The 22,949-nt window shown below is 43.8% G+C and overlaps 3 protein-coding genes across 3 annotated transcripts in view; 2 read left to right on the top strand and 1 right to left on the bottom strand.

Annotated features, from left to right (window-relative positions):
* Nucleotides 1-324: 324 nt before the first annotated feature.
* Nucleotides 325-3,956, bottom strand: Polr1B (RNA polymerase I subunit Rpl135). The gene is made up of 2 exons (XM_017182992.2): nt 3,770-3,956; nt 325-3,708 (listed from the first exon to the last, which is right to left on the bottom strand). Exons 1-2 carry the CDS (start codon nt 3,875-3,877, stop codon nt 409-411), a joined length of 3,408 nt encoding a protein of 1,135 aa, XP_017038481.1. The 5' UTR covers nt 3,878-3,956; the 3' UTR covers nt 325-408.
* Nucleotides 3,957-4,953: 997 nt separating this feature from the next.
* Ent1 (Equilibrative nucleoside transporter 1) overlaps nt 4,954-22,949 on the top strand; it is a 53,442-nt gene continuing 35,446 nt past the window's right edge. The window contains exon 1 of the mRNA XM_070289158.1: nt 4,954-5,091. The gene's annotated coding sequence lies outside the window, so the exon portion shown is untranslated. The remainder of the gene's footprint in view (nt 5,092-22,949) is intronic.
* Nucleotides 7,361-13,389, top strand: LOC108086148 (restin homolog). The gene is made up of 5 exons (XM_017183010.3): nt 7,361-8,628; nt 8,689-8,906; nt 8,971-9,115; nt 9,176-9,781; nt 10,955-13,389. Exons 1-5 carry the CDS (start codon nt 7,960-7,962, stop codon nt 13,244-13,246), a joined length of 3,930 nt encoding a protein of 1,309 aa, XP_017038499.1. The 5' UTR covers nt 7,361-7,959; the 3' UTR covers nt 13,247-13,389.

The following is a 22,949-nucleotide window of genomic DNA, read 5'->3' as shown; positions in this document are numbered from 1 at the left end:
TCATATATATTCTTGATCAGGATCAATAGCTGAGTTAATCTTGCCATGTCCGAAGGAAAAACAAATTTTAATAATTTTTTCAAAATTCTATAAGGGGTTACATCGTTAAAATTTTCAAAAACTGACCAAAATTTTTGTTTTCTAAAATATTTAACTCTGTATACAGAACTTTTAACCTAATATAAACTAGCAAAAAACTGTTTTCCGATTGGAAATTAAGGCTTTTTTGGCTTAGTTACGATAGATTCAAATTTCGCTCCTTGGTCAAATTGCAAGGGTATACAAACATCAGCAAAGTTAGTTTCCTTTCTCGTTAAAGTTTTTGTTTTTTTTTTTTAAATCAACTTTATTATAAATCATACAATGAATAAAGATAAACCCTAACAATAATCTAAGATCATAATCCACCTAAACCTCGTTCAGCTTGAACCTGGCATTGATGTTAACCGAACTCAGTTCGGTGACCAGGAACTTGAAGGAAAACGGAATCTCGATCATGGACACTGAGCTGTTGTCCCCGCACAACCGGCACATTTCCGGCTGGGAGGAGAGTCCGCCCGTCTCATTCCGCTTGACAATCTGCTGGAGCGGCGCCAGAATGGAGCCACACTTGTGGCACACCAGCGTGTGCGTCTTGTCAGAGTTGTGGAACAGACGATCCTGCAGCAGGAAGGCGGCACCGTGAGAGATCAGAGCATCTCTTTCCATCTCTCCAAAACGCACGCCGCCACCCCGCTTGCGTCCCTTGATGGGTTGATGGGTACGCGCCTCCACCGCTCCCGTGGAACGCACCTGCCACTTGTCAAAGACCATGTGACGCAGTCGCTGGTAATGAACCACGCCAAAGAATATATCCGCCGTCATTTCACGGCCATCTACGCCGGAATATAGCCTTTCCGTGCCATAGTAATTATAGCCACCCGCCTCCAGCATTTTTCCAAAGTAATCAATGGCCGTGTTCTCCTCGGAGAACCTGAAGGGCGTGGCATCGTAGACACTACCGTGCATGGCGGCACTCTTACCCGCCATCGTTTCGATCATCATGGCAATGGTCATACGGGAGGGGAAGCCATGGGGATTGAACACAATGTCTGGAATCAAGCCGGACTCCGTGAAGGGCAGATCCTCGGCAGGATATTTCTGTGAGCAAATACCCTTTTGTCCAGCTCGTGAGGCAAACTTGTCGCCTATCGTAGCCGGTCGTGGCACTCTCAACGTAATGGCCACTGTTTTCTTGGGCGTAAGGTCAAAGGTTCCCAGCTGCCGGATGCTGTCCACCATACAATCCTCCTTCTCATCCATTTTCACCACCTTATAGGTGGCCACCTCCCCATCAAAGTAGCAGTACAAGGGGTCCCCACAGCTCAGCTTGGAGCCGGGATGTGGCAGGCCATCGGTGTCCAGGTACTTGGCCAGTTCCGGCATGTGCGGATGCCGGGCAAAGTAGCTGCTCTTCTTGTCCAGCGTCACAAACTTGGTCTTGTAGATGCTGCCATAGGCAAAGCCTCGCTCATAGGCCGCCTTGTTGATAATCATGGCATCCTCCATGTCGTAGCCCGTGTAGGAGATGACCGCGACTATGGCATTTGTGCCCATGGCAAAGTCATCCAGCTGGATGTTGTCATAGTGAACGGGTCGGAAGAGAGGCGAGGCTGGAGTCTGAAGGCGGTACAACTTGTTGGCCGCCTGTTTGGGCCAATTGAGGCACGGCGTGCCCATGGTTTGTTTTCCCATCTGACACTGGTACATGTTACGAGGCGACTGGTTGTAGTCCGGCATGGGAATCAGGTTGGCCAGGTTGCTCATGAAGTGCGTCTTGGCCAGCTCCAGGTGAGTGGTGAATTCCGGATACATCTCCTTGGGATCAATGGCTATCTCCATGTATAGCTGCTCCAGGGTTCCAATATACTCCACCTGCTTCCACTTGAGGTTCCACACGGGACGCATCATTCGTGCGGGTCCAGTGGCCAGGAAAAGACCCGGAAACTGGCCGTTTTTCTTAAACGGAATAAAGCCAATCTCCATCATCTGGGGAAAGGTTCCAACAATCTTGCCATATCTCAAATCCTCAACAATCTTGGTGGCATCCGATTGATGAATGTATCCAAGATGCTTGCCATCCAGGAAGACCACATAGAGCTTGGCATCGGGCTCTCGCCGGTTGGACAGCGGCAGCATGCCCATCTCTATGAGCTTGGAGGGTATGACCTCCACCAACTTGGGATCTGGACGCTTTGAGATCTCGCAAGTTAGCGTGAGATGATTCAGCAGACCGCAAGGCGTGCCATCGGGAGTGTGAACCGGGCAAATGAAGCCCCAGGCATCGGGCAGCAGCTGACGGGCCTCCGTGGTTCTCATCGTTGTGAAGTAGGAGCCACGATGAATGGCCCGGAAGTGGGACATGTAACGCATTCGGTTAATGTTCTCCGCCATGATGACCAAGCCACTGTTCTGCATCAGACCCAGGCCCGTGCGACTGGCTATATTTCCCGTGGCCAGGAAGGACTCCATGGAGCGACCCACTCCTCCCGCCTGCCGCATGCACTGAGTCATTATGGCGCTGGTCAGCAAGCTATCCGGAGTGTTCAGTTTCTTTTGGAGACAGCGGCGCACCTGCATGGCCCAGGATTCAACCCGCTCACCCAGATACTTCTGGTAGAGATGACCCGGCAGGAGTACTTCCTGCATCATCGCCGAGTCAACGTTCTCCACTCTGTGCTTGCCCTGGGCGCATTGGAACAGCTTCTGGATCATAAACACAATCAACTGGAACTTCTCCTCGTAGGTGTTCAGGTGAATCATGATGCGTTCCTTGAGGATAAAGTCTGTGACATCTTCGTCTGGCTGCCACTCAGGCACCTCGGGGAAACGCGAGCGGAAGAGGTTGCCAATGAAGCTCCTGCACTGCGAGTGAGTGTAAACACTTTCATTCTGGACTTCCCGCAGCATGCTCTGCACACAGGACACATAGTACTGATCCGATTCGTAGCCCTGGACGAGTCTGGTGTAGATCTCCTCGTCCGTATAATCCACCAGGCACTTGAGGATGAGGCACACGGGCACATACGACAGCCTTTTCACGTGGGAGAACATAAACTTGGCGGTGCCATTGTTCAGATAGTGGAGTACATTGCTCAAGGACGACTCATCCTCACGGACAGTCTGGACTAGCACTCCCAGGTCGCTGAAGTTTTGGCCACGATCCTTCCACGAAGAACGCTTCACGCAGATGGGATGGTTTCTACGGGTCATGATCAGCATACGGACAATCTTCTCATTTCCACGGATCACGAATATACCACCCCACTCGCTGTCGTGCTCGCCGTGCTTCACCATGTCCTTAGGGCTGGCTCCTCCCAGATTACATGCCTTTGATCGCAGCATAATGGGCAGTTCACCGAGATCTATGTTGATGGGGGTCTTCTCCAGACCATTAACACTCCAGCCCAAACGCACGGAACACATGCCGGAGTAGGAGACATGCAGCTGTCGCGAGTCTGTGGGGTATATCTCACGTGTGCGCACATCAATCACATCCTGGGGCACCTGTGGCTTTGCAATCCAAATGGCTTCCACTTTGAGGGTGATTTTCTCGCCAGCGGGACTCTGCCAGTAAATGGGAGTCATGTTTTTGGCTACGTAATCCAGGCCTACGGTAAGCATCTCGTCGAAGGAGTCCACATGGGGTGCTCCCAAGTTGGCCAGGTGCTGTCAGAACAACGAAATGTTAATAACTATGAGTGGAGGTGGGAGCTCTTTTGGTTGTTACCCTGCTCAGCTTTTTGGGTATCTGCTTGAACTCCGGCCGAGAATTGGTCAGCACCGGAGTGGTCTTCATTGTTTTCATCTCCTCCAGCATTTTGCAGGCTTGTTTCATTTAGAAAACCACTCAATAATAATATAAATCAAATTGCGTGCCGTTGCACGTGTTGTTTTGAGTCGGAGCTAAAATGGAACTGAGTCAATTTTAAATGTGAACCAGTCAGAGTGAGGTGGTTCCCAAAAAAACTTAATAAAAATAATTTAAATAATATTTGAGATGGATTTATACATTAATTGTTATCAGAAAAAATATATATTTCAGTTAATTGATTTAGCACTTAATTATTATTAATTTAAATTAAAATTTTTATTGTATTTTAATAAAAAACATTTGTGAACTGGAACTTCTGCTGGTTCCAAAACAACTTTCGCTCTCAACTTGTTCTCTCGCAGGGCTGCCAACTAGAGGTGGAGAAACATCGATGTTCGGGGACATCGATGTTTTCGATGTTTTTGGCGAAAAACATCGATGAAACATCGATGTTTTAAATAAAAAAAATTAGCAGTTATATTAGTGTATATGAACTTTATTATAATTTGTAATATTAAAAAAATAAAAGACAAATTTTCAACAAAAATTCAATTTTTTTAATCACTTGTTAAATGAAAAAAAACAAAAAACTAATTAAAATAAAACTTCATGATATTCATGTTCCACTTCTTTGGTATATAGTTTCTTTTTCTTAGTTTGTAAATAAAAACTAAAAACAAAAACAAATTTAATATCAATGTTTCAATATATACATGGTCCAAAGAAAATAATAGTTTTTTAGGATATTGCTATCCCGAACTCTAGTATATATATTTACATATTTTTCCATGTTTGTTTTTGTTTAAGGAAGAGGAGCCGCGTGCGAAGCTCACTTATAAGTTGTGAAGCTTTACTGAAAACTCTTTCAGATTCGTGCGAAGATGCGAGAACGCAGAAGTATTTTTTAGCAAACGTTTTAAAGGAGTCGCCATCTGTAGTAATCTAAAATATAATTAATACAATAAATAAATGAAAAAACATCGATGTTGCCCCGCTAAGCATCGATGTTTCCGATGTTTCGAAAACATCGATGTCATCGATGTTCGCATCGATGTTTCTCCACCTCTACTGCCAACTCGTTTGTTGAACAGCTGATGCTGCGTACGCGCGTGAAATGTGTTCTTATCAGTGAAAATTCAAAATTTATCCAATTTGTGAGTTTTTAAAGTTCAATCCCAACAATAAATGGCCCCACAGCTCCTAATTCACATTCGCACATCATTCGCACATCATATCCGGTGAGTGACGCTTGTTATTTTATATGTAAGACACCGGCTATTTCGGAAATGAGATTTTGCAGCAGGATGTGAGGATGTGTCAACGTGTTGCTGCTTCTTGTCCCTAATCAAGTTGTTGCATTGTTGTTGCCTCATCTACATAAGTCAAAACCCTTCTCTGCATCCCCTATTTGTCTGCCCGGATTCTTGGCCGCAAAATATGCGGCAAGTTTGTTGCATTATTTATGCCCGATTCCTGCTGACTGGCATGGGAATGTTTGTAAATCTCACATCCTTGGGAATTGCAGTGGGAGAAAGGAGTGATTTTACAGGAAGCATTCTTCGGGTATAAGGACAGATTTTGTTGGAGTGCAAGAGCCATCTCATCTTCATACATTGTCCTCTGGTTGCCTTTCTTAACTTTGACTTTGTGCCCAAAGTTATTCTAATTAAACGCAGACTCTGTGAGCTGAGCGTGCTAAGGATGGCATTGCCTCATATGGTTAGCTGGCTGTCAGGATAATGAAGCAAAGTCTGAAGCTTCCTTTTTGGATATTAACTTGGGGCAAGATGAGGCCTAGGACAAAGAGGGGAAACTTGCCAAGAATACAGTAGAAATGGTAGAACTTCCACTAAAAAATTTAACACTCAATTAATTTGATATTTTATCTTGAAAGAAATCTTTTAATATTTAAGAATATAATTGTAATTAATACTCCTTAATGACAACAAATTTTATAATAATTTTTAAAAATTTAAAAAATTGTAATTATGGAAAGTTTGACTGCTCCCCAGCAAGGACAAGTCTGAGGCCTTGGGGTGGGCGGTCTCAATCTGAGCCCAGCCGCTTCGGTTTATTATTCCATTATAATGAACACAATGCACATTTTCCTGCAACTTTTTCCGGGCACCCTGACTGTCCTTGGCTGCCTCGTATCCTTCTTCTTGCAACTTGCAACTTTCGTTGCACATTTGCCTGTGTGTGTGCAATCTCTGTGAAAGTTGGGGGCGGCGGGCACAACTTTTGCCAGGCGCTTCAAGTTTTTAGCCGGTTTTTTTGTTGCCCCTTTTTAGTCGCAACAACAAACAACAGAGAGTGTGAGGCAGGAGACACCAAGGCAAATTGCATTGTTGATTTTCATTTTCAAGCCTGGCGACACTTTGCCAAATGTGTGCTTCCCCCTTATCATCTCCCAACATCCATCCCCATGCTTTCTCCTTTGCTTCAGAGTCATTGCTGCGTGTTTCCCCACGTTTTTTTTTTTTGGGAGGGAAAAGAAGGAAAAGCTGGCACAGCCTGGGCAAAAATCAGCTAGCAAATGCATTTTCATTTGAAACTTTTCCGCGGAAGTTTTTCCTACGCACCCTTTGGCTGCTACTGTCACAAATTGGTTAATAAAGGGTACAGATAGATTATCCTTTGTGGGCAATGGTAAAGGGATGTGGGTCAAATGGTCATCTTAAGTGTAGAAATAGGATAAATGGTAAAAGCTTTTGTTTTCTATATTAATATAATATGCCTTTAGGGGGACTTGAAGAGTTTTAAATGATAAAAGCTAGCTGATTAAGTTTTAACTGTCTTAATACTTGCATATTTTACTTTTTATTTACTTTATATTCACCTCAAATGTTTAGTTAACTATTTAATTCTTCAATTCTATAAAAGTTACTACAAGGTATGTATTATATATTAAGATAATATGACTTAAGGGTTGCTTGCAAGGGGTTTAAAATGATAAAAACTAGTTAATTTAGTTTTTACTATCATATTACTTTGAAATTTTACATTTTATTTACTTTATAATCCTCTCAAATGTTTATTAACTTCACCTAATATTTAATTCTTTACTTCTACGAGTTAAACCCTCCAATCTATATCCTTTTCTGCTTCATACCTGAGAGCAATGACCTTGTAACTGTTGCGAAACCATCCTTGGCAGCGTCTTGACACTTGGTCGTGATCTTCATTGTCTTGCCTTGCGCCGATGTGGCAAGAGTTTTGTTTTGATTAGTCATAATTTAACTGACGCGTGTGTCTAAATTTAAACGCCAATCATATGACATATTTGTCTAATTAAAATGTGCATTGGACCTTAAACAATAATTAAGGGGAGGAGGGAGCATGAGTCCTGGCTAAATACTCAGACTATGTCTTACCCACAGACCCTCCTCCTAGTCATAGTTTCCCTAAAAACATTTTATGCGAGAGTTGGCCATCGAGAGAAAAATAAATAGAATAGAGGAGAAGAGAGTCCACGGTGCGTTAAAAATAGCCAAATCTATTCGATGTTTTCTCAGTTTTTCCCGAGCTGGCCAACCGAAAAGTTCCGTTCGAGCGTCGGAACGGATAGAAAAATTTAGATTTCGAACAAAAAATTTTCCAACGCCTCGTCGAATACATATAGAACTTTATCATATGTATACTAGATAATTACTTTCGTTACTTTGTTTTACTTTTGCTGTAAAGTGTCAAGTTTACAACGACTTTTATTTTAACGAACTAAACAAAATAGTTAAGCAAAAAATAAGTTTCCTGTGAATAAGTGAAAGTCAATATAAAATTGCGAAATCGACAAAACTCGCGTGTGCGCAGATATATATATATATATCGATATTTCTGTGTGTATATATGCTTGCCATATCAATTGGAAACGATCTGTAGATCTGCAGAACGGTGGATCACCGGGTTTTCTTTGTGCTCTGACGAAGAAGAGTTTTTCTCTTGGGGAAAAGTCGCATTAAGGCAGATCGCAAATCGTAGATCGTAAATATAACGCTTGCCAGACGACGAGCAGCAGCATCATCACCATCTGATTTTGCATTGGTAAACAGTTCCCCACAACTGCATACCAGAACGCTGTTTCTCGCCTTTGTTCTTCTCGGGGAAAAATGGGAAATTCCGAGTCCACCGAGTCTGCAGATGAGGCGCAGTTGCAGCCCCAGCAGCAGCGGCAGGCAAACGTCGACGACGAGCCCTGGTGGAACGACATAGAACACGAAAATCTGATTCTGGAGCAGGCCCCCCAACCAATACCTAGAAACCCAGTGGAGGCGGGATCTTCCTTAGCTTCTAGAGCAGAAAAGGCAGAGAAATCTTTGGCAATAGTCTCTGAGGCAGCTCCAGCAATGGCGGATGACTGCCCAAAAAAAGAACAAAGCCTGGAGGAATTCAGGGAGGAGCTGCGACAGAAGAGAGAAGCTCGCCAAACTGCTGTGCAGGATCTCCGGGATGAGATAACAAATCTTAAGCAGCAATTGGCCAAAGAAAAGGCCGAGAATCGCCGACTACGCAAAGAGCAAGGTGTGGAGGAGGAGCTACAGGATCAGGATATCTCACCAAATCCAGACATAGATCCCGATGACGACAATCCCACTTCCCGTAGTCGCCATGCCAATATAGAGCTGGCCAATGCCCAATTGTCTTTGCAACAGGCTCAGGCCGAAAATCTTTCGCTGCGTGGAGAGCTGGAAGTGGTCCAACGCCAGGTGGGCACCCTCAAGGAGGTCATCTCCTGCTGCAAGCAAATGCTAAGTGTCAAGGAGGAGCAGTGTGCTCAGGTGAGACAGAAAGTTTATTGGGTAGAATTTTAGTTAATTTTTGATGTTTTTTGTTTCCAGCTCAAGGTCAAGTTAACTGAAATAGAAAACTCCTTCAGCGAGCGTGAGATGAAGATTATGTCGAATAATCTCCGCCAGGAATACGAACGTCAATTGGTTAACATACGTCAGCTGAGGCAACTTTATGAAGAACGTCAGCGAGTGGCGGCTGCTGAGTATGAGAATCTGCAGCGTTTAATATCTATCAAAAAGGATGAACTTATAGCAGAGCAGGAGAAGTAGGTATAGAAGCTATAGAAGCTTAATTATATTACTTAAGATATGTTTTATGTTTTTTTAAAGAACCAAAAACTTTGAGGAGCGCAATCAGACCCTTATGAAAGAGGTGGAAACAGCCAATGAAGAGCTGGCCAAGTTGCGTGAGGAATGCAACGAGCACAAGTTTGAGAAGCGTCTGCTTAGTGAGCAGGTGGGAGCTGTAAACATGGTAAGTGAATCTTCCATAAACACCAGCCTCTCTTTTAACCCCTTCTCCCTTCCATTACAGCTCTTCAGCCAGCTCATCATGGGCTTCAATGAGAAAAACAGCCTGGACATTGATCGTCTAAATCAAATGCTGGAGGAGAACCGTCAGCTACTCAATCAAATGACCCAAGCCGAAGGCAGTTGCAGTGATGGCGCCACGTTGCCCAAGCTGCTCTTTGAGCTCGTAGAACAGGCCACTGGTCATGGCGACTCCCCCGTGGAATCGGACAAAAGTCGCAGCGCCACTCCCACGCCCACAAACGAGGACACCACAGACAGTTGTAAACCAGAGGCTGCTGCTGCACTCGTCAGGAGGCACAGGAAGAGGAGCTCGGGTGCGGGGGGCAGTGCGGCTTCGTTAAAAAGCCATGAGCCCGAAATTATGGGAAAAGTTGCTTCGGCCCAAGAAATCATTGGCAACTTGCCAAAAGTTTGGAAAGTGTTGATGGAGCTCTTGAGCCACCACAAAATCGAGCGCGTGCAGTTCGAGGAGCTGCCATCCTGCAGTGCAACCTCAACTGGTGTTGCTCCTGTTTCCTCTGCTGCTTCTGGAGCGGACGGAGGGCCAGAGGATACCCACCGCAAGCCACCGGAGCTGAGCGTCAGCAAGACCTACATCAAGCTGAAGGTGAGCCCCAGTTACAGTTGCTGCAGAGAGAGAAAATACTTAGTGCTTCTCAGATTAGGTTTTTTTTTTTTGATAATTACTTGGTTAATATTTTTATTTTAACTTTTTTTTAAACTTAATTCGTAATTTTAGGGCGTAGCAGGTGGTAGTTATATGTGGGAGGTATTTTTTAGGGATGTATATTAAGAACAACCACAAATATAATAATACATCTACACAATTTTATTGAAATGAACGTAAAAATCAAAATTAAAAGTAACAAAAGTATTGGAATTTATCTTGGAATATTTTGAATAATGTAGATAAAATCAGAAGTTTGCAAAATGAAGTAATTTTCTTATCGATATTAGGCCTTTTTTTTATAATTTTTTCTCCGTATATAGACCCAGTTCCGCCAACTACTCCCTTGCTCCTTTCAAGTGCTGCGCACAATCGGGCTTGTTAGTTGTCGTATCCGGTTTGCTGATGAAGTGCAGCCTGCTTCCCGCCTTCCTTGCCAATGTCTGCCATTCCCCTCTCAAGCCTCCTGTGGATGCTCTCCCCTTTCTTTTTCGCTGCTCCTTGGAAGCTTCGTCTGCGGCTGTTGCAAAGTTTTGCATTATTCACTTAAGCGCTTTATTTAGTCGAGGGCCGAGCGGCCAAGCACGAGCCTGAGCTTCATTATTGCTGACGTCCTGCCGAGCATCGATGTAGAAAGGAAGTGCGGAGGAGGGAGAGTGGGATGCCGGGATGCCGGGTTGGGGGTCCAAGGTCCTTGCAGTCCGAGGCCGAGTCCGTTGTTGTGCACATAATTGAATTTATCGGTCAGTTGCCGTTGGCACAAAACATGTTGCATATCTGATATCCTTGAAAAGAGAGAAAGAGAGAGGAAGAGACTATTCCCATTGCGTTTTCTTAGGGGTTAGGTGTTGTTTGCTGGAGATGAAGGATTAGTTTTTATGGGTTCATTAAAAAAAATTAATGTTTTTTATAGTTTATTTATATTTCTTAGCCTGATTCCATAGTATTCAAGCTTCCTTTCCTTTATTTTCACTATAATTATTTTGGTTTAAACTCTAATTGAGTGAAAAGTTCGGCCATCTCTGGCTTGGGACAGAGAGCACTTTAAAAGTTTTCAATCTCTCCCACTTAAGTAGCATCCGCAACTAATGCCTTTTTCGCCCTCCTTGGCAGGACCTCATCCTGGAGAAGAAGTCTCTGGTGAAGGAGACCAGCCGCTTGAAGACCCTAAACAGCCACCTGGACTACCGCCTCAACGAGCAGCAGAAGCGGTTGAGTGCGGTTAGCTTGGAGCTAACCAAAACCTGGCATCTGGTGGGCAAAATGCAGCGCCAGCATCGCCAGCTCCACACCCAGGAGCAGATCCTGCGCTACCAATTGCAGCAGAAGAGGCGACTCTTGAGCGAACTGAAGGACGAGCTGGAATACTGCCGCAGAAAGTGGGCCTTGGCCAGGGCCAAGAACGATGAGAGTCAGGAACAGTGCGATGAGTGGCGGCGAGAGTTTGCCAGGAGGAAACTCGAAGATGCCAATCATTCGGCGGAGAGTGGCTACAGCGATTCGGGACCTCAGTCCGATGAGGAACGTGAGGTGGCAACAGCAGCTCCCGTTGAGGCGGGAGCCTCATCATCCGCCTGTCGTAGGAAGATTCTGAGGGATCAATTCGAGCATACGCGCAGGATTAAGCGCATGCAAAGCACTTCACCGGGACGACAGGCCGAGGAGATAGTACTGCGCTGGAATAGTGCCCCACCCACCTGTGGCTGGCGGGAAGAAGCTGCAGATCCTGCAGGTGATGCAAGAGGAGGGGGAGATAGTGAAGAGCAAGATCAAGAAGAAGAGGATGGAGCACGTGGCGGTGTTTACAGGACCCTACACACTTCTAGGAGCAGGCAACGAGCGGAGGATGATGCTCCTGGCACCTCAGGAACCGCCAGTCGCATTCAAAAGCTGGAGGAGCAGTGCAAGAACCTCATCCAGCAGGTGCTAGAGACCTCCGATAATCGTGAACGTCTAGAGATTCAGTTGTGCCAGTTCCAGGACGAAATCTCTCCCGCTCAGCATGCAGTGCCTCTCGAGGAATTCATCAATAAAAAGCGTTTCGAGAGGATGACCAGAGCCAGTTCGGCCCCTGCAACCGGAAGTCTCACGCCCAGGGAGGAGGAGTACACCAGGAAGCGCTCGGAGCGATTGGGTCGCCTCGAGGAGGAGTCCCGCCAGCTTATATCCAGGATTAGGCGCACTGCAGACAGGGGACACTATCTAAAAAAGTCCCTGGACAGGATTAGAAGGATACCAAGTCGCGAGGGAAGCTTTGAAAGTAACACCGAAGAAGAAGCGGCGGCAGGATCATCTTCCCAGACATCTGCCTCGCCACTTACCACCAAAGAGGAGGCCTATACCTCCAGTAGAGCGGCGCGTCTTCGGCGTTTGGAGCAGGAAAGCCAGCAGTTGATGTCACAGCTTTCCAGAAACAACGAACGCGGCGACAGCTTGGTCACCAAGCTGGACACTCTGCACGAGCATCAGCAAAGTCGAAATCCTGGGCAGGAGCAGCCCCAGACCTCGGCCAGCATCTCGCAGACTCTAGAGCAGCGTTTGGAGGACATTGAGCGAGTATCAGACAATAGAGCCGAGCGTCTCCGTTTGCTAGAGGCGCAGGGCAATGAATTGATAGCTAGGTTGAGCTCCACATCCCAAAAGGGCACCGCCATGATCAACAGGATAGCGGAACGCGAAGCCATACGCCGCCAGGAGGCCGAACTTGTGGAGCAAACGCAGCCTTCGGAGGAGGCCACCACATCCTTGAACTCGGTGGCCTGCACTAGGATTGTGCCCAAGCCGGAAGAGGAGGCGGAGGTTGAGGGAGCCGCCTGTTGTGCCACTGTGACCACCACCTCGACTCAGTTAGCCATTCAAAAGCAATCCACGGGAGCCATTCCCAAAACAACGACGATGATAAAGAGCAGACCGCAGGCCCACCTGTGTGCAGCCTCACGACAGGATGATGTGGCCAGGAAGCGATCATCTGTCAAGGAAGCTGCCAAGGAACAACAGGAAGCCCCTGAGACTCTAGAGGATATGGTGCAGCGACTCAGAGCATTGCCTTTTCCAGAGGTAAACCAGCAAGTGCAGTCAATGGAAGTACGGAAGTCAGAGGAACTTGAAGATACGGAAAAACAGGAGCAGAAGGAATCTGCTGAAGAGGTAAAGAATTTTGAGGAATGTGGAAACATAGACCTTGATATATCCAAGAAGGAGCAAGAGAACGCTCGAAAGGAACAAGCTGAAGGCCAGCAGAGGGAAGACTCAACACCTGAGGAACGAGAAAAGGAGGATTTACAGGAGAAGGACCTGAAGGAGGATGACCTGAAGGCGGAGGACCCTGAGGAGGAGAGCCCGAAGGAGGGCCTGGATGAGAGAGAGGAACAGGAGGAAAAGAAAACCTTGGACGAATCACCCTAAAAATGTTCACTAGACTTAACTACGACTACGAATACTCGCTGATAAAACTGCTAGGACCAGTGACCAAACCACAAACAGCTATTGTTAATTGTAATCACTTGCGGTAAATAAATAAATATATTTTTTTCTTGTCTACAAATGTATTTCCCTTGAAATATATATTTTTTTTCTTGTCTACTCATATATTTTCTTCCTTTTTCTACACTTTTCTCCCACTATAATATTTCCCCTTTAAACTAATTCATTTGATTTTCAACCTTATCTCCTTTCTGAGAAAAGTAATCTCGTAATCCGTTTCTATCCGACATCCCACACCCTGGGCATGCTTGCATGCATATATCACTAATCAGCAAAGAAAGTGGAACAGTCTGTCCGCATCCGTGTCCTTGGCTCCCAGTTGGCAGTTACCAGTTCCCAGTTCCTTGAAACGGACACGGACTGGCTCGTCTTTCCTGGGGACTTATGTGCTCTCTTAGCCACGCACGCAGCCATGACATTGCACGGAGTAAGGAGCACGGATACTGCCACCGACACTGTCTCTGCCACTGCTAGTGACATGTGTGGGCGCTTGGCAAGGACGTGGCCATTGGGTGGCAATGGGTGGCGCATTATCTCTGCATATGCAAGTATAAAAAAAAAAAATTCCAGCGTCCGCTAACAAGTTGGCGACATCGTCGTCATTCGACTCCGTCGCCCGTTTTATACTCTTTCGTGGAATCCGTAACCTTCTCCGTAGTCCCCATATCCTGGCTGCTTTATGCAAATGCGTGGCCCCTCCTCCTCTCAAGGCGTGTAAACAGCAATTGCTGCTGGGTGGGTGGCGGTGGCTGAAGTCTGGGTCGACTCTGTTCAGGCATAAAGACAACATCGTCTCATATGCTTTTAAAGCGAACAGAGATTGTACATTAACTTATCTGCTGTCTTCCGCCCAACAACAGCCAAGCTGTCAACATAGCGGCAGCAAGTTCTCAATCTGATTCTGATATATATATATAACAGAGTTCTGTAAAGGATTTTATATTTATAACAGAGCTCTGTAAAAACAAAGTCCTCTTGGTTCTACATTTAACAGACTCTGTTTCTGCTTTCAATGTTAAGCTTTCCAGGACTCTGTTTAGTGTTCATTATGCGAGTTAACAGGCTTGGTTTGAACTACCCCTGGACAGAAATGAACACTTCCAGTCGTTACTTAGGGGTGAGTCCTGTTGAGAGAGCTGTTAAGGCTGTTAAGGCTGGAGTTTTTTGTGAAACAGGGAAGCTTTATATGACCCAATTTCTTTGAAAATGTTGAATTGCAACATGTCTAAGGGGATGAAACATCAACAGTTGAAAGAGGTTGGAAGAGGGTTTCAGAAGCTGCAAGGAGTTAATGTTGAGGATTTAAAAGGGATTTGAGAAAAGGGATGTGCATTATTAACATTACTATCTTCTAGCTACTTTTAACTGGAATATTGTGAATTAAAAAATAAGTTTGAACTTATTTATAATATATTATTTTAAGCTAATTAGTTATAATAATTTTTAAAATTTGACTTTCCAACTTAAGTCAATTTTAAAACATTATTTTAATAGTTTAAAAAGACTTAATGCATCTCCCAATCCCTGAGATTAAAACAAGTGTTAATTAAGGGTCTTAAAATGCTATTAACATCACACTCTTCAGGGACAATGAAAGGACCTCTGCAGCCTGCAACCTGCAGGACCAGCTTTTCCCCTGGAACATGACCAACTTTACAGCGTATAAGACTGAATCCAACCTAATCGCCATCTACTGGAATCTTCAGAAACTGGCCAACAGTCCAGATAGCTTTCAAAAAGCTTTCAACATTTTTGGCTATGGAATGAGACCAAGTAGAGTCTGCATAATTAGATGGAAGCCACTGACTGGTCCCATTTTCTGGACTAAGTGCTGTGGGACCCCGGCCACGCCCCTCACAGCCGAAAAAAAAGGCAAATGCCTCCTAAAAATGTATACAAATTGTTGCACCGTTAACTGGTCGCCGGTTCCAGGGCGATCATCCCGCTGGACTGCAACTGGAAACGTCAAATTAATAAACTGCCGGACGTACCACAAGCTGTGAAAAAGCAATCTTTGTCTGCATGCCAGCCTCGGAGTGTTTTCCAGCTTGTTAGTCCACCTCAAGCTCCAGTCCAGCTGCCTCCCGTCCCTCCCGGCGGCTTCCCCAGATTTGTAGGGTTACCCAGGCCCGAGCCTTTCAAGATTTATGCAGTTCGCGCGGATGTCGGAGATCCGAGGAAGCGCCGCTGTTCCACTCCGAAAACCAAATAAAGAAGTGCACTTGAAGAAAGGGTTTAGGTTTTTGATATTTATCCTTTAAGAAGGATATTAATATATCTAGAGAATTTAGTAGAATAATATAAAAATAAATTTTAAACAATAAACTTTAAGATATCCCTTTCTTTTTAGCTTGGCTCTCTAAAAGAACTGAATGTTCTTGCGAAGAAAAATTAAACAAAATATATATTTACTTATTTTAAACATATTTGAAGATTAGACTTTTTTCCTAGATTTTTAGGGATAACATTTTGAATGCTGACTGATCTTCTTCTAAAAAATTTCTTCTTTTATAATAAACAAGACTGTTTCTTCTTTCTCCTTTCTCTTAGTAACAAATTTCTTAAACTAATAATATTTTATTCAAGATCAAGTTTAAATTAATATTATTTCAAGTGTTCCATCGAAGAGTAATCTAATTTATTAAAAGTGCAGCCTCTGCTGGCTTCAAGAAAAATAAAGGAGAGGGCGCGAGAGCATGTCTCGTTTGGGTTTTGATTTACGCTGAAATAAATTAAAATATCATAAAAAGGAAATTAAAATTCACTCGCACAACAAAGCCGGACCCGACTCCCGACCCCGACTCGATTTCGGAGCCCGACTGGGGGCTCTTAGCTAATTTCTGAACAACTAAAAATACAAATAAATATTTTAATGTGTGATTTACGACAATGGCTCGCACAGGGGGTCGAGTCTTCTCTGGAGTCTTTTCCTCGAGCCCGACTTTGGCCGGAGTTCTGGTGTCTTCTGGTGTTGGTGGCGTCTTGGGCAGCGTTTTGATTGGATTTCTGCGCTTCTGGCGCTCATGGTGTGGTGTGCCAAGCCCGATTTCGAACCCAGGTTTCCACATTGAAATACAATTTAAGCGCCTTTAATGAACTGACAGTACAGCAGCAGCAGTCGATTGAAGGGAAGTACAATGGTGTGGGTTGGTTTTTTTAATGCAAAATCATGTTTAATACATAATTTAAGCTGATAAATTAGGTTTTATTATATTAAATCATCATATTTAACAACAAAATAATATCCAGCTATTTTTTAAGATTTCTTATTTGGATTAAAGCCTTAATATAGGCTTTTAATTATTATTAAAAAATTTTATTTAAATCTTAAAAACACTCATAAACCAAGCTACCTTTCTCTTCTCGCATACCCTGTAAAACTAGTAAACAAATACCATTTAAACTACTGTAGATTTCTGACGAAAGCTGCAAATTTTATTTAAATTTGCAAATTATTTTTATGGCTCTCAGAGAGAATACTGTTATTGGCACATCAAGTGGGACAAATTTAACGATCTCTTTGCTTCACATCGTTTCAAATCATACGGAGTTGGGTTGCATTAATGGCTGGCGATCAATTTCAAATTTATGCTCATTCCCCTTGAGCGTTACCCGGATTTTTGCATATGAAAACGAGTAACGCTCGTAAAGTATATCGCATCCGAGTCACCGAATATATATAGGGGGGCAGACCGAAAATGGCCTGCAATTAATTAAAAAACCATTGACATTCATAAAAAGTAAATTGTGGCAACAGCGAGCGGAAGCAAACATAATGTCCCACCATTATGAAATTCATCAAACAGTTTTACAGCACACCTCCCCAGGTAATGGTTTCTCCTTGGGACGAGAAGCGTCGCCTTCTCTCTTCGGTGCCGAGTGCCAAGCGATGAGTACTTATTAACAGGCTGCGACGAAGCATATCGATCGTTGTTTCGATCCCAAAACACCTGCCAGGCACATTTTACGTTAAGGTAGAGATGAGATCGTGAGGCGTGAAAGGGTATAGCTAGATATAAGTTAAAGAAAAGGAACATGGGAAAGGCTTTAAATAATTTCCAGAAAATTTCAAGAGAGCCTGGAGAGACAGCTCCTTTTCTATACTAAAAAGGAGAGTTTAACAATTTAGTAAAAAAAATTATAAAGGGAAACTTATCACACCTACTCACCTCTATCTCAGGGAGATGATGGAGTAGAGCTGCCACCTCTAGCTGAGCCCGTTGGAGGTGAGCTGCCGATCGGTGTATCAGCAGCCTCCTGATGCTGTCGCTGATGATGATGGGCATTTGGGGCTGGTGATGGAGTTGGTTATGGTGATGGGACGCGGCGGCAGCAGCAGCAGCAGCCCCCAGCCCGGCTAACGAGCGCGAAATAATGCGCGAAATGTGGAGCACAGAGATGGCCCGAACTGTGGAGACTCGGACCCCAGAAAAGATACCCAGTTTGGGGGATTCGAGACCTGAACCTGCAGCGTCTTGGCAACGGTGGCGACTGACAGAATTATAATCAATTAGTGGAGCGACCGCGTGAGCGCATAAAATTATATATTCCGAGGCAGCGCGCGGAAACCGCTGGCCCGATCTCAATTCGTGTAACGCGTAGCGCAATTTAGTTTAAATTAAAATAAATTCAATTACGAGAACATGAAAATCCATTACGCAAATTATTGTCATTAAATGTGCAATTTGGCCGCTGAGCGTTTATGAAATTTTTGATTAAATTTCTGACGCTTCGCTGGAAGCAATAACCCCCGGCGGCAGAAGCCCGCGATGCGCGCGAGTCAAAACGAAAGACTCAGGCAACGAACTTGTCGGAGACCTGCACACATGTCCGCCCATGGGCCGGCATATAAAGAGAGACGATTACGATGGCGATGGCCGCCGCCGCCGGCTGGCTAATTAATTAATTATAATCCCAGCGATTAGCATAGCCCCGTAGCTCACCAGGCAGCCAAGCCAAGCCATCCAGCCATCCAGCCAGGCGCTTTCATTCATAGATCTCCTCCAGTTATCCAGTTTCGGGCCAAGTCACACGCCACTGAAACGAGTTAGACTTGCTAAACGATTCGTTAGATAAGATATGGGAGTATATATATATATGGAAGCGATCGCATATGGTCAGCTAGCTCATTCACTGGCCGGCTTAGTCAGTTACTTAGTTAGTTAGTTGGGGAGTGAGTGAGTGAGTGACTGACGCGCCTGATGGGAACACGCTGCCGAGTGTCGCACTCAATTTGTTTAAGCCACTCGAAGCTTAATCCGCTAATCAGCAAAAGCTTTGAGATATGGCCTATGATAATCACAAGTTAATGGGATAAACTTGGGTTATATTTTGGAATTTTTAAACAAGGTTTTTGTTGAAGTTTTTTTGGGAGAGAAAAAGCCTTCTCAAGCCTTTTTTATATCCTTGATTTAGTGAAAAATAACTAGTATCTTTTCAAGTATAGTTGAATAGGCTTACACAATTTAAAGAAAATAATTATTCACAAGGTTAATACCTTCTTATTCACTCTTCTCTGCGAGCAATGCCACATCTCCTTTTATCCTGCCATAATTTTTATTTACCCAATTTAGCTTTGGCCTTTTTTTTCCGGTCGTTCGCTTAGTGGCTAAATGATTGCTGGGCCAGAGCAGCTGCAGTCCGGCTGGAAAATTGCTAGACCAAACAAAAACCAAACTACTTAGCCGCACACTCGCCGCATCGGTAATTGAAAATCGATAATCTCTTTGAACCAGTTTGGTCTGCTGATCTCTCTGCCAGAGAGCTGGCTTGTGGATCCTCCAGCCAAGTTGGCTCTTGTGCGCTGGTTGCCCCCACACCAGACCTCGGAACCGCAAATCGTCTGCAAATTGTAACCACAGATGGAGGTGGAGGTGGTTGGAGGTTGTAGCTAAAGCTGGAGCTGAAGCTGAAGCTGGAGGGGATGACAGGGACACTGCCAAGGTTCGGGGGAGGTGCAGGCAATTGCGATTGATTTTAGCACGCTTAATGGTTATTGGTTTAGCTATGGCTGGATCAGGAACTGGCCAGTGATGATGATGCCTCCTCGCCACGGTAATAATCCTCTCCTGCTGCTGCCACACCATAAATTACAAATAATTCGATTTACACAAGATTTTCACTCTTAATGGCCGAAAATGGGCCCCGGCCGTGAAAATAATGATGAAAACAAACAAAACTTAATAAGATTTTAAGCGATCTGTTGCGGGTAATGGCCCAGCATGATTGAAAAATCAGGCAAATAGCCGAGGAATGGCCCGAAATGTGACCGAAAATGTCCGAGACTCTGCGGCCAAGGAGGTACGGTGAGGAGTCACCACGTTGTTGCCACATTTGCCACATTAAGCCATTAAAGTTTGGCTGTCTCTGCTGCTCTCGCTCTTGTCACCCAAATGCCGCGGATGCCCGACTAAATGGCAAATTAGTGAGCCGAGCTGGCTAAAAAGGTAGGCTTTAGGCCGCTTCCTTTTTTATTTCGATTTTCGGGAGAGACACACCCAAATATGTCAACGAAAAGTGCACGGGAAGAAAAGTACAAGATGTTTGATATATCGAAAAATATATCAATATACGTTTTTGCCTCCCTCTCTAAATATTTAACTTCCTGTTCCCGATTTCTCCCCGTGCATTCTGGGGCAGCTGCTGGCTGCGTCCTATTTAATTTCACATTTTACAAGCATATTTTTATTATGCTGTTGCTCTGCTGCTTGTCAGATTTCGCAGCGTCGCATGCCACAGATGCCTCGCCGAATGGCAATTTTAATTTGTGGCAAACTCGAATTATAATTCGCATTGCAACGTGGCCGTTGGCCGAGTTAATTACTTAGCCAGCAATTATCAAGGGGCAACAGTAGCAGGCAGGCAGCTCCACTTCAACGGCTTTTGTTTGTGATCTTCAAACTCCAATGGCCGGGTTTCTGTTTCTGGATTTCTTTATTTTGTAGAAATTCCTCTTTCTCCCTGTTTCTCCGTCTCTCTGCGGCTGATCCGGCTGATTAGCCTAATCTAATCTTGCACGAAGCAACACCTACGAGCTTAATCAGCTCATTATCGATCCTAATGCCAGCTACGTGGGCCTGTCCCTCGATCGGTTTCGGTTTGGAATATGGTAATTCGCTAAGCGATCTCCGATCTCTTACACATGTTGCTCGCCGATAAGCTAAGGAGGCGTAGATAATGCCCGGACCAGAGACTTTTATGTTTATTTAATTAGCGCATTCATTCCGACAACTCTGCTCAAAGATGAGACTCGAATTATGAATTCACGGCCTGGGCCTGGGCCCGCATGGGAATGGGTCAGTAGGATGTTACACATTGGTCTATATACTATATAGGGAGATATGCCATATGTCATACTAAGTAAATCTGTGGGAATATTTTATTCTAATTATGGCTATAGATGGCAGGGGATAGCAGATAAGGAAACGAATTATAAATGTTGATAAAATCAAATGGGATATTAATATTTGAATTTTGGTTTGTATTTTGTGGTAGATCTATGGGAGGAGGGATTACTTTGTATGTGGAAGGAGGTATTATAATTAATTTAAACAAAACTGCTTGGGGAATATATAGTTCAATTTGATTTTTTAGAATTATTATGATAGAATTTAAATAAATTTAATCATTTATATTGATTTTTGAAGGAAATTTTCTTAGGTAAAACGTTTATAGTTGCCTTTAAAATCCCAACTAAAATTCTAGGTAATTTTTATATTTCTATAAAATCTAGTAACCCTCTCCGAAACTCACCTTAAGATCCATATTTTTGCTCTGAACATCTCTGAGCTCTCTGCCTTGCGTGCAAGGAGTGTCCCGCGTTGTGTCTCGTGCTAAGTTGTTGTTGCTTCTGCTGCTGCTGCTGTTTGGCTACCAATTGCAACACTGCCTCCACCCCAGGATCGGCAACCATGCCCCACTACCCTGATCGTGTCGATAAGGATCAATGTTCAGCTGGGCTACATTTTAATATACTAGTCTCTGTTCACGAACGGCGCACGTTGCCATGATTTGGGGCGGTGCTACAAACTCAAAGAAATGATAACTTGAGGTTGCCAAGCTGGGCTCTCCTCCACTTACAGCGACTTGGGTAGACTCTCCCTCCTCCACTCAGTGTGAGTCATCGGTTTGGCCTGGATAATGTCCACTTTATATAGCTTTCCTGGTTCCCTCTGCTCTTCGTTGTCTCATTCGTTTTGTGTTGTCTTTTTGGGTGGCTTCTTCGAGTGCCTTGACTTTTGCTTGTCAATGCGCGACGTCTTCGATAACTAATTGCCACGGCGCCAAATGTTTCTCATTTTGTCGTTCTTTACTTTTTGGGGTTCCGTGTATACTTATATATAATAAAAGTCACATCGTTACCGTTTTGTCGGCACTTATAGGGGTCCCTTGACTTCACTCCAAATGATTTATATATTCAAAATTGTGGCACTTGCTTGGCTAAGCAAAAAGAACTTGACATGCAATGCACTTTAGAGTGACTGTAAAAAAAAGAGAGTGAACAATTATGCCAACAAGTTAATTAGAATCGAACATGCTCCAATTGGACTCTGAGTGGATTGGTCCTGGAGCCAGAGGAGCTGGGAGTCTGTCTTAATTTAATGTATGCAAACAGTGCCAAGACGCAGAGAAATCTTGTATAATTTTCACTGAGATAGAAACAAGAGAAAGGAAGTTGAGCAGGAAAAAACTGACTTACAAGATTTTGACTAACTTTTGGGGGAAAATAAATCAAAAAACTGTTCAAGAAAATAGTTTAAATAAATATTTTAAAGTAAATTAAATATTATTTAAATGTTTTGGTAATTGATTTACCTATTTCTAGCTATATAAATATTCTTAGAGCCAAAAAGAGGCATCATCCAAAGTCTCTCCATCAATAAATAGCGACAAAAGTCGTAAGAAAATGTGATAAGAGCTTGATAATGGCATCGTAAAAGTATAAAATATCTCCTTTTTTATAATGGAAAGTGTGTTTTTGTGATCTTACAACTTGATAAAGCCACATCAAATATAATCTCAAAACTAAAGCTTGGGAAACTCTCCGTTTATCGCTGAGATTATCTCATCGTGTCGATCCCACTATAAACTGCTCTACAAATAAATATATTCATATGTAACTGGATTTTTGATTTCATTCAGTTTTATGTGGCTTTTACCCCTCTCTCTCTCCCTTAGCTTCCCCTCCTCCTTCGACCCTTTTTTCCCTGTGCGTAAGCAGAAAGTTCGTTGCCTAAGTCTTTTGTTTGTCTCAATGAATTTATAATTTCTCGATCGATTCCCAGCGGCCAAGCATTGCCATAACCTCAGACAGATGTTAGGCTGTGATTTTATAGCCAATTTCATGATTATATATGTTTTTTTTTTTTAATTTTCTTTTCAGGGCCAAACGGATTTCGTTTTATGTTTGCAAACGATATTAAATTAAGATTTCTGCGAATTTTCATTGGCATTTTTTAACTGTTTGCTGGTTTCGATTTCGCTTTAGATCAGTGGCTGTTTGCAAATATTTTCGTTTTCAATTTTCATTTTCATTTCCATTTTTTGTTGCCAGTTTTTTAATCAAAGTGGCGCTAATTAGTTTGAGTCGTTTGGATAATTGCAAATTAAACGCAAACTTAATTGC

The sequence above is a fragment of the Drosophila kikkawai genome, chromosome 2L, assembly GCF_030179895.1.
Source record: "Drosophila kikkawai strain 14028-0561.14 chromosome 2L, DkikHiC1v2, whole genome shotgun sequence".
NCBI lineage: Eukaryota > Metazoa > Arthropoda > Insecta > Diptera > Drosophilidae > Drosophila > Drosophila kikkawai.
This window is presented reverse-complemented; position numbering and strand designations above follow the sequence as displayed.

Bases quoted from the DNA above. Each gene is read 5' to 3' on its own strand.
- LOC108086148 (XM_017183010.3), top strand. From the start codon at position 7,960: ATGGGAAATTCCGAGTCCACCGAGTCTGCAGATGAGGCGCAGTTGCAG. The intron at 8,907-8,970 runs GTAGGTATAGAA...GTTTTTTTAAAG, and splicing joins CTTATAGCAGAGCAGGAGAA to AACCAAAAACTTTGAGGAGC. The intron at 9,116-9,175 runs GTAAGTGAATCT...CTTCCATTACAG, and splicing joins AGGTGGGAGCTGTAAACATG to CTCTTCAGCCAGCTCATCAT.
- Polr1B (XM_017182992.2), bottom strand. From the start codon at position 3,877: ATGAAACAAGCCTGCAAAATGCTGGAGGAGATGAAAACAATGAAGACC. The intron at 3,709-3,769 runs GTAACAACCAAA...TTGTTCTGACAG, and splicing joins TACCCAAAAAGCTGAGCAGG to CACCTGGCCAACTTGGGAGC.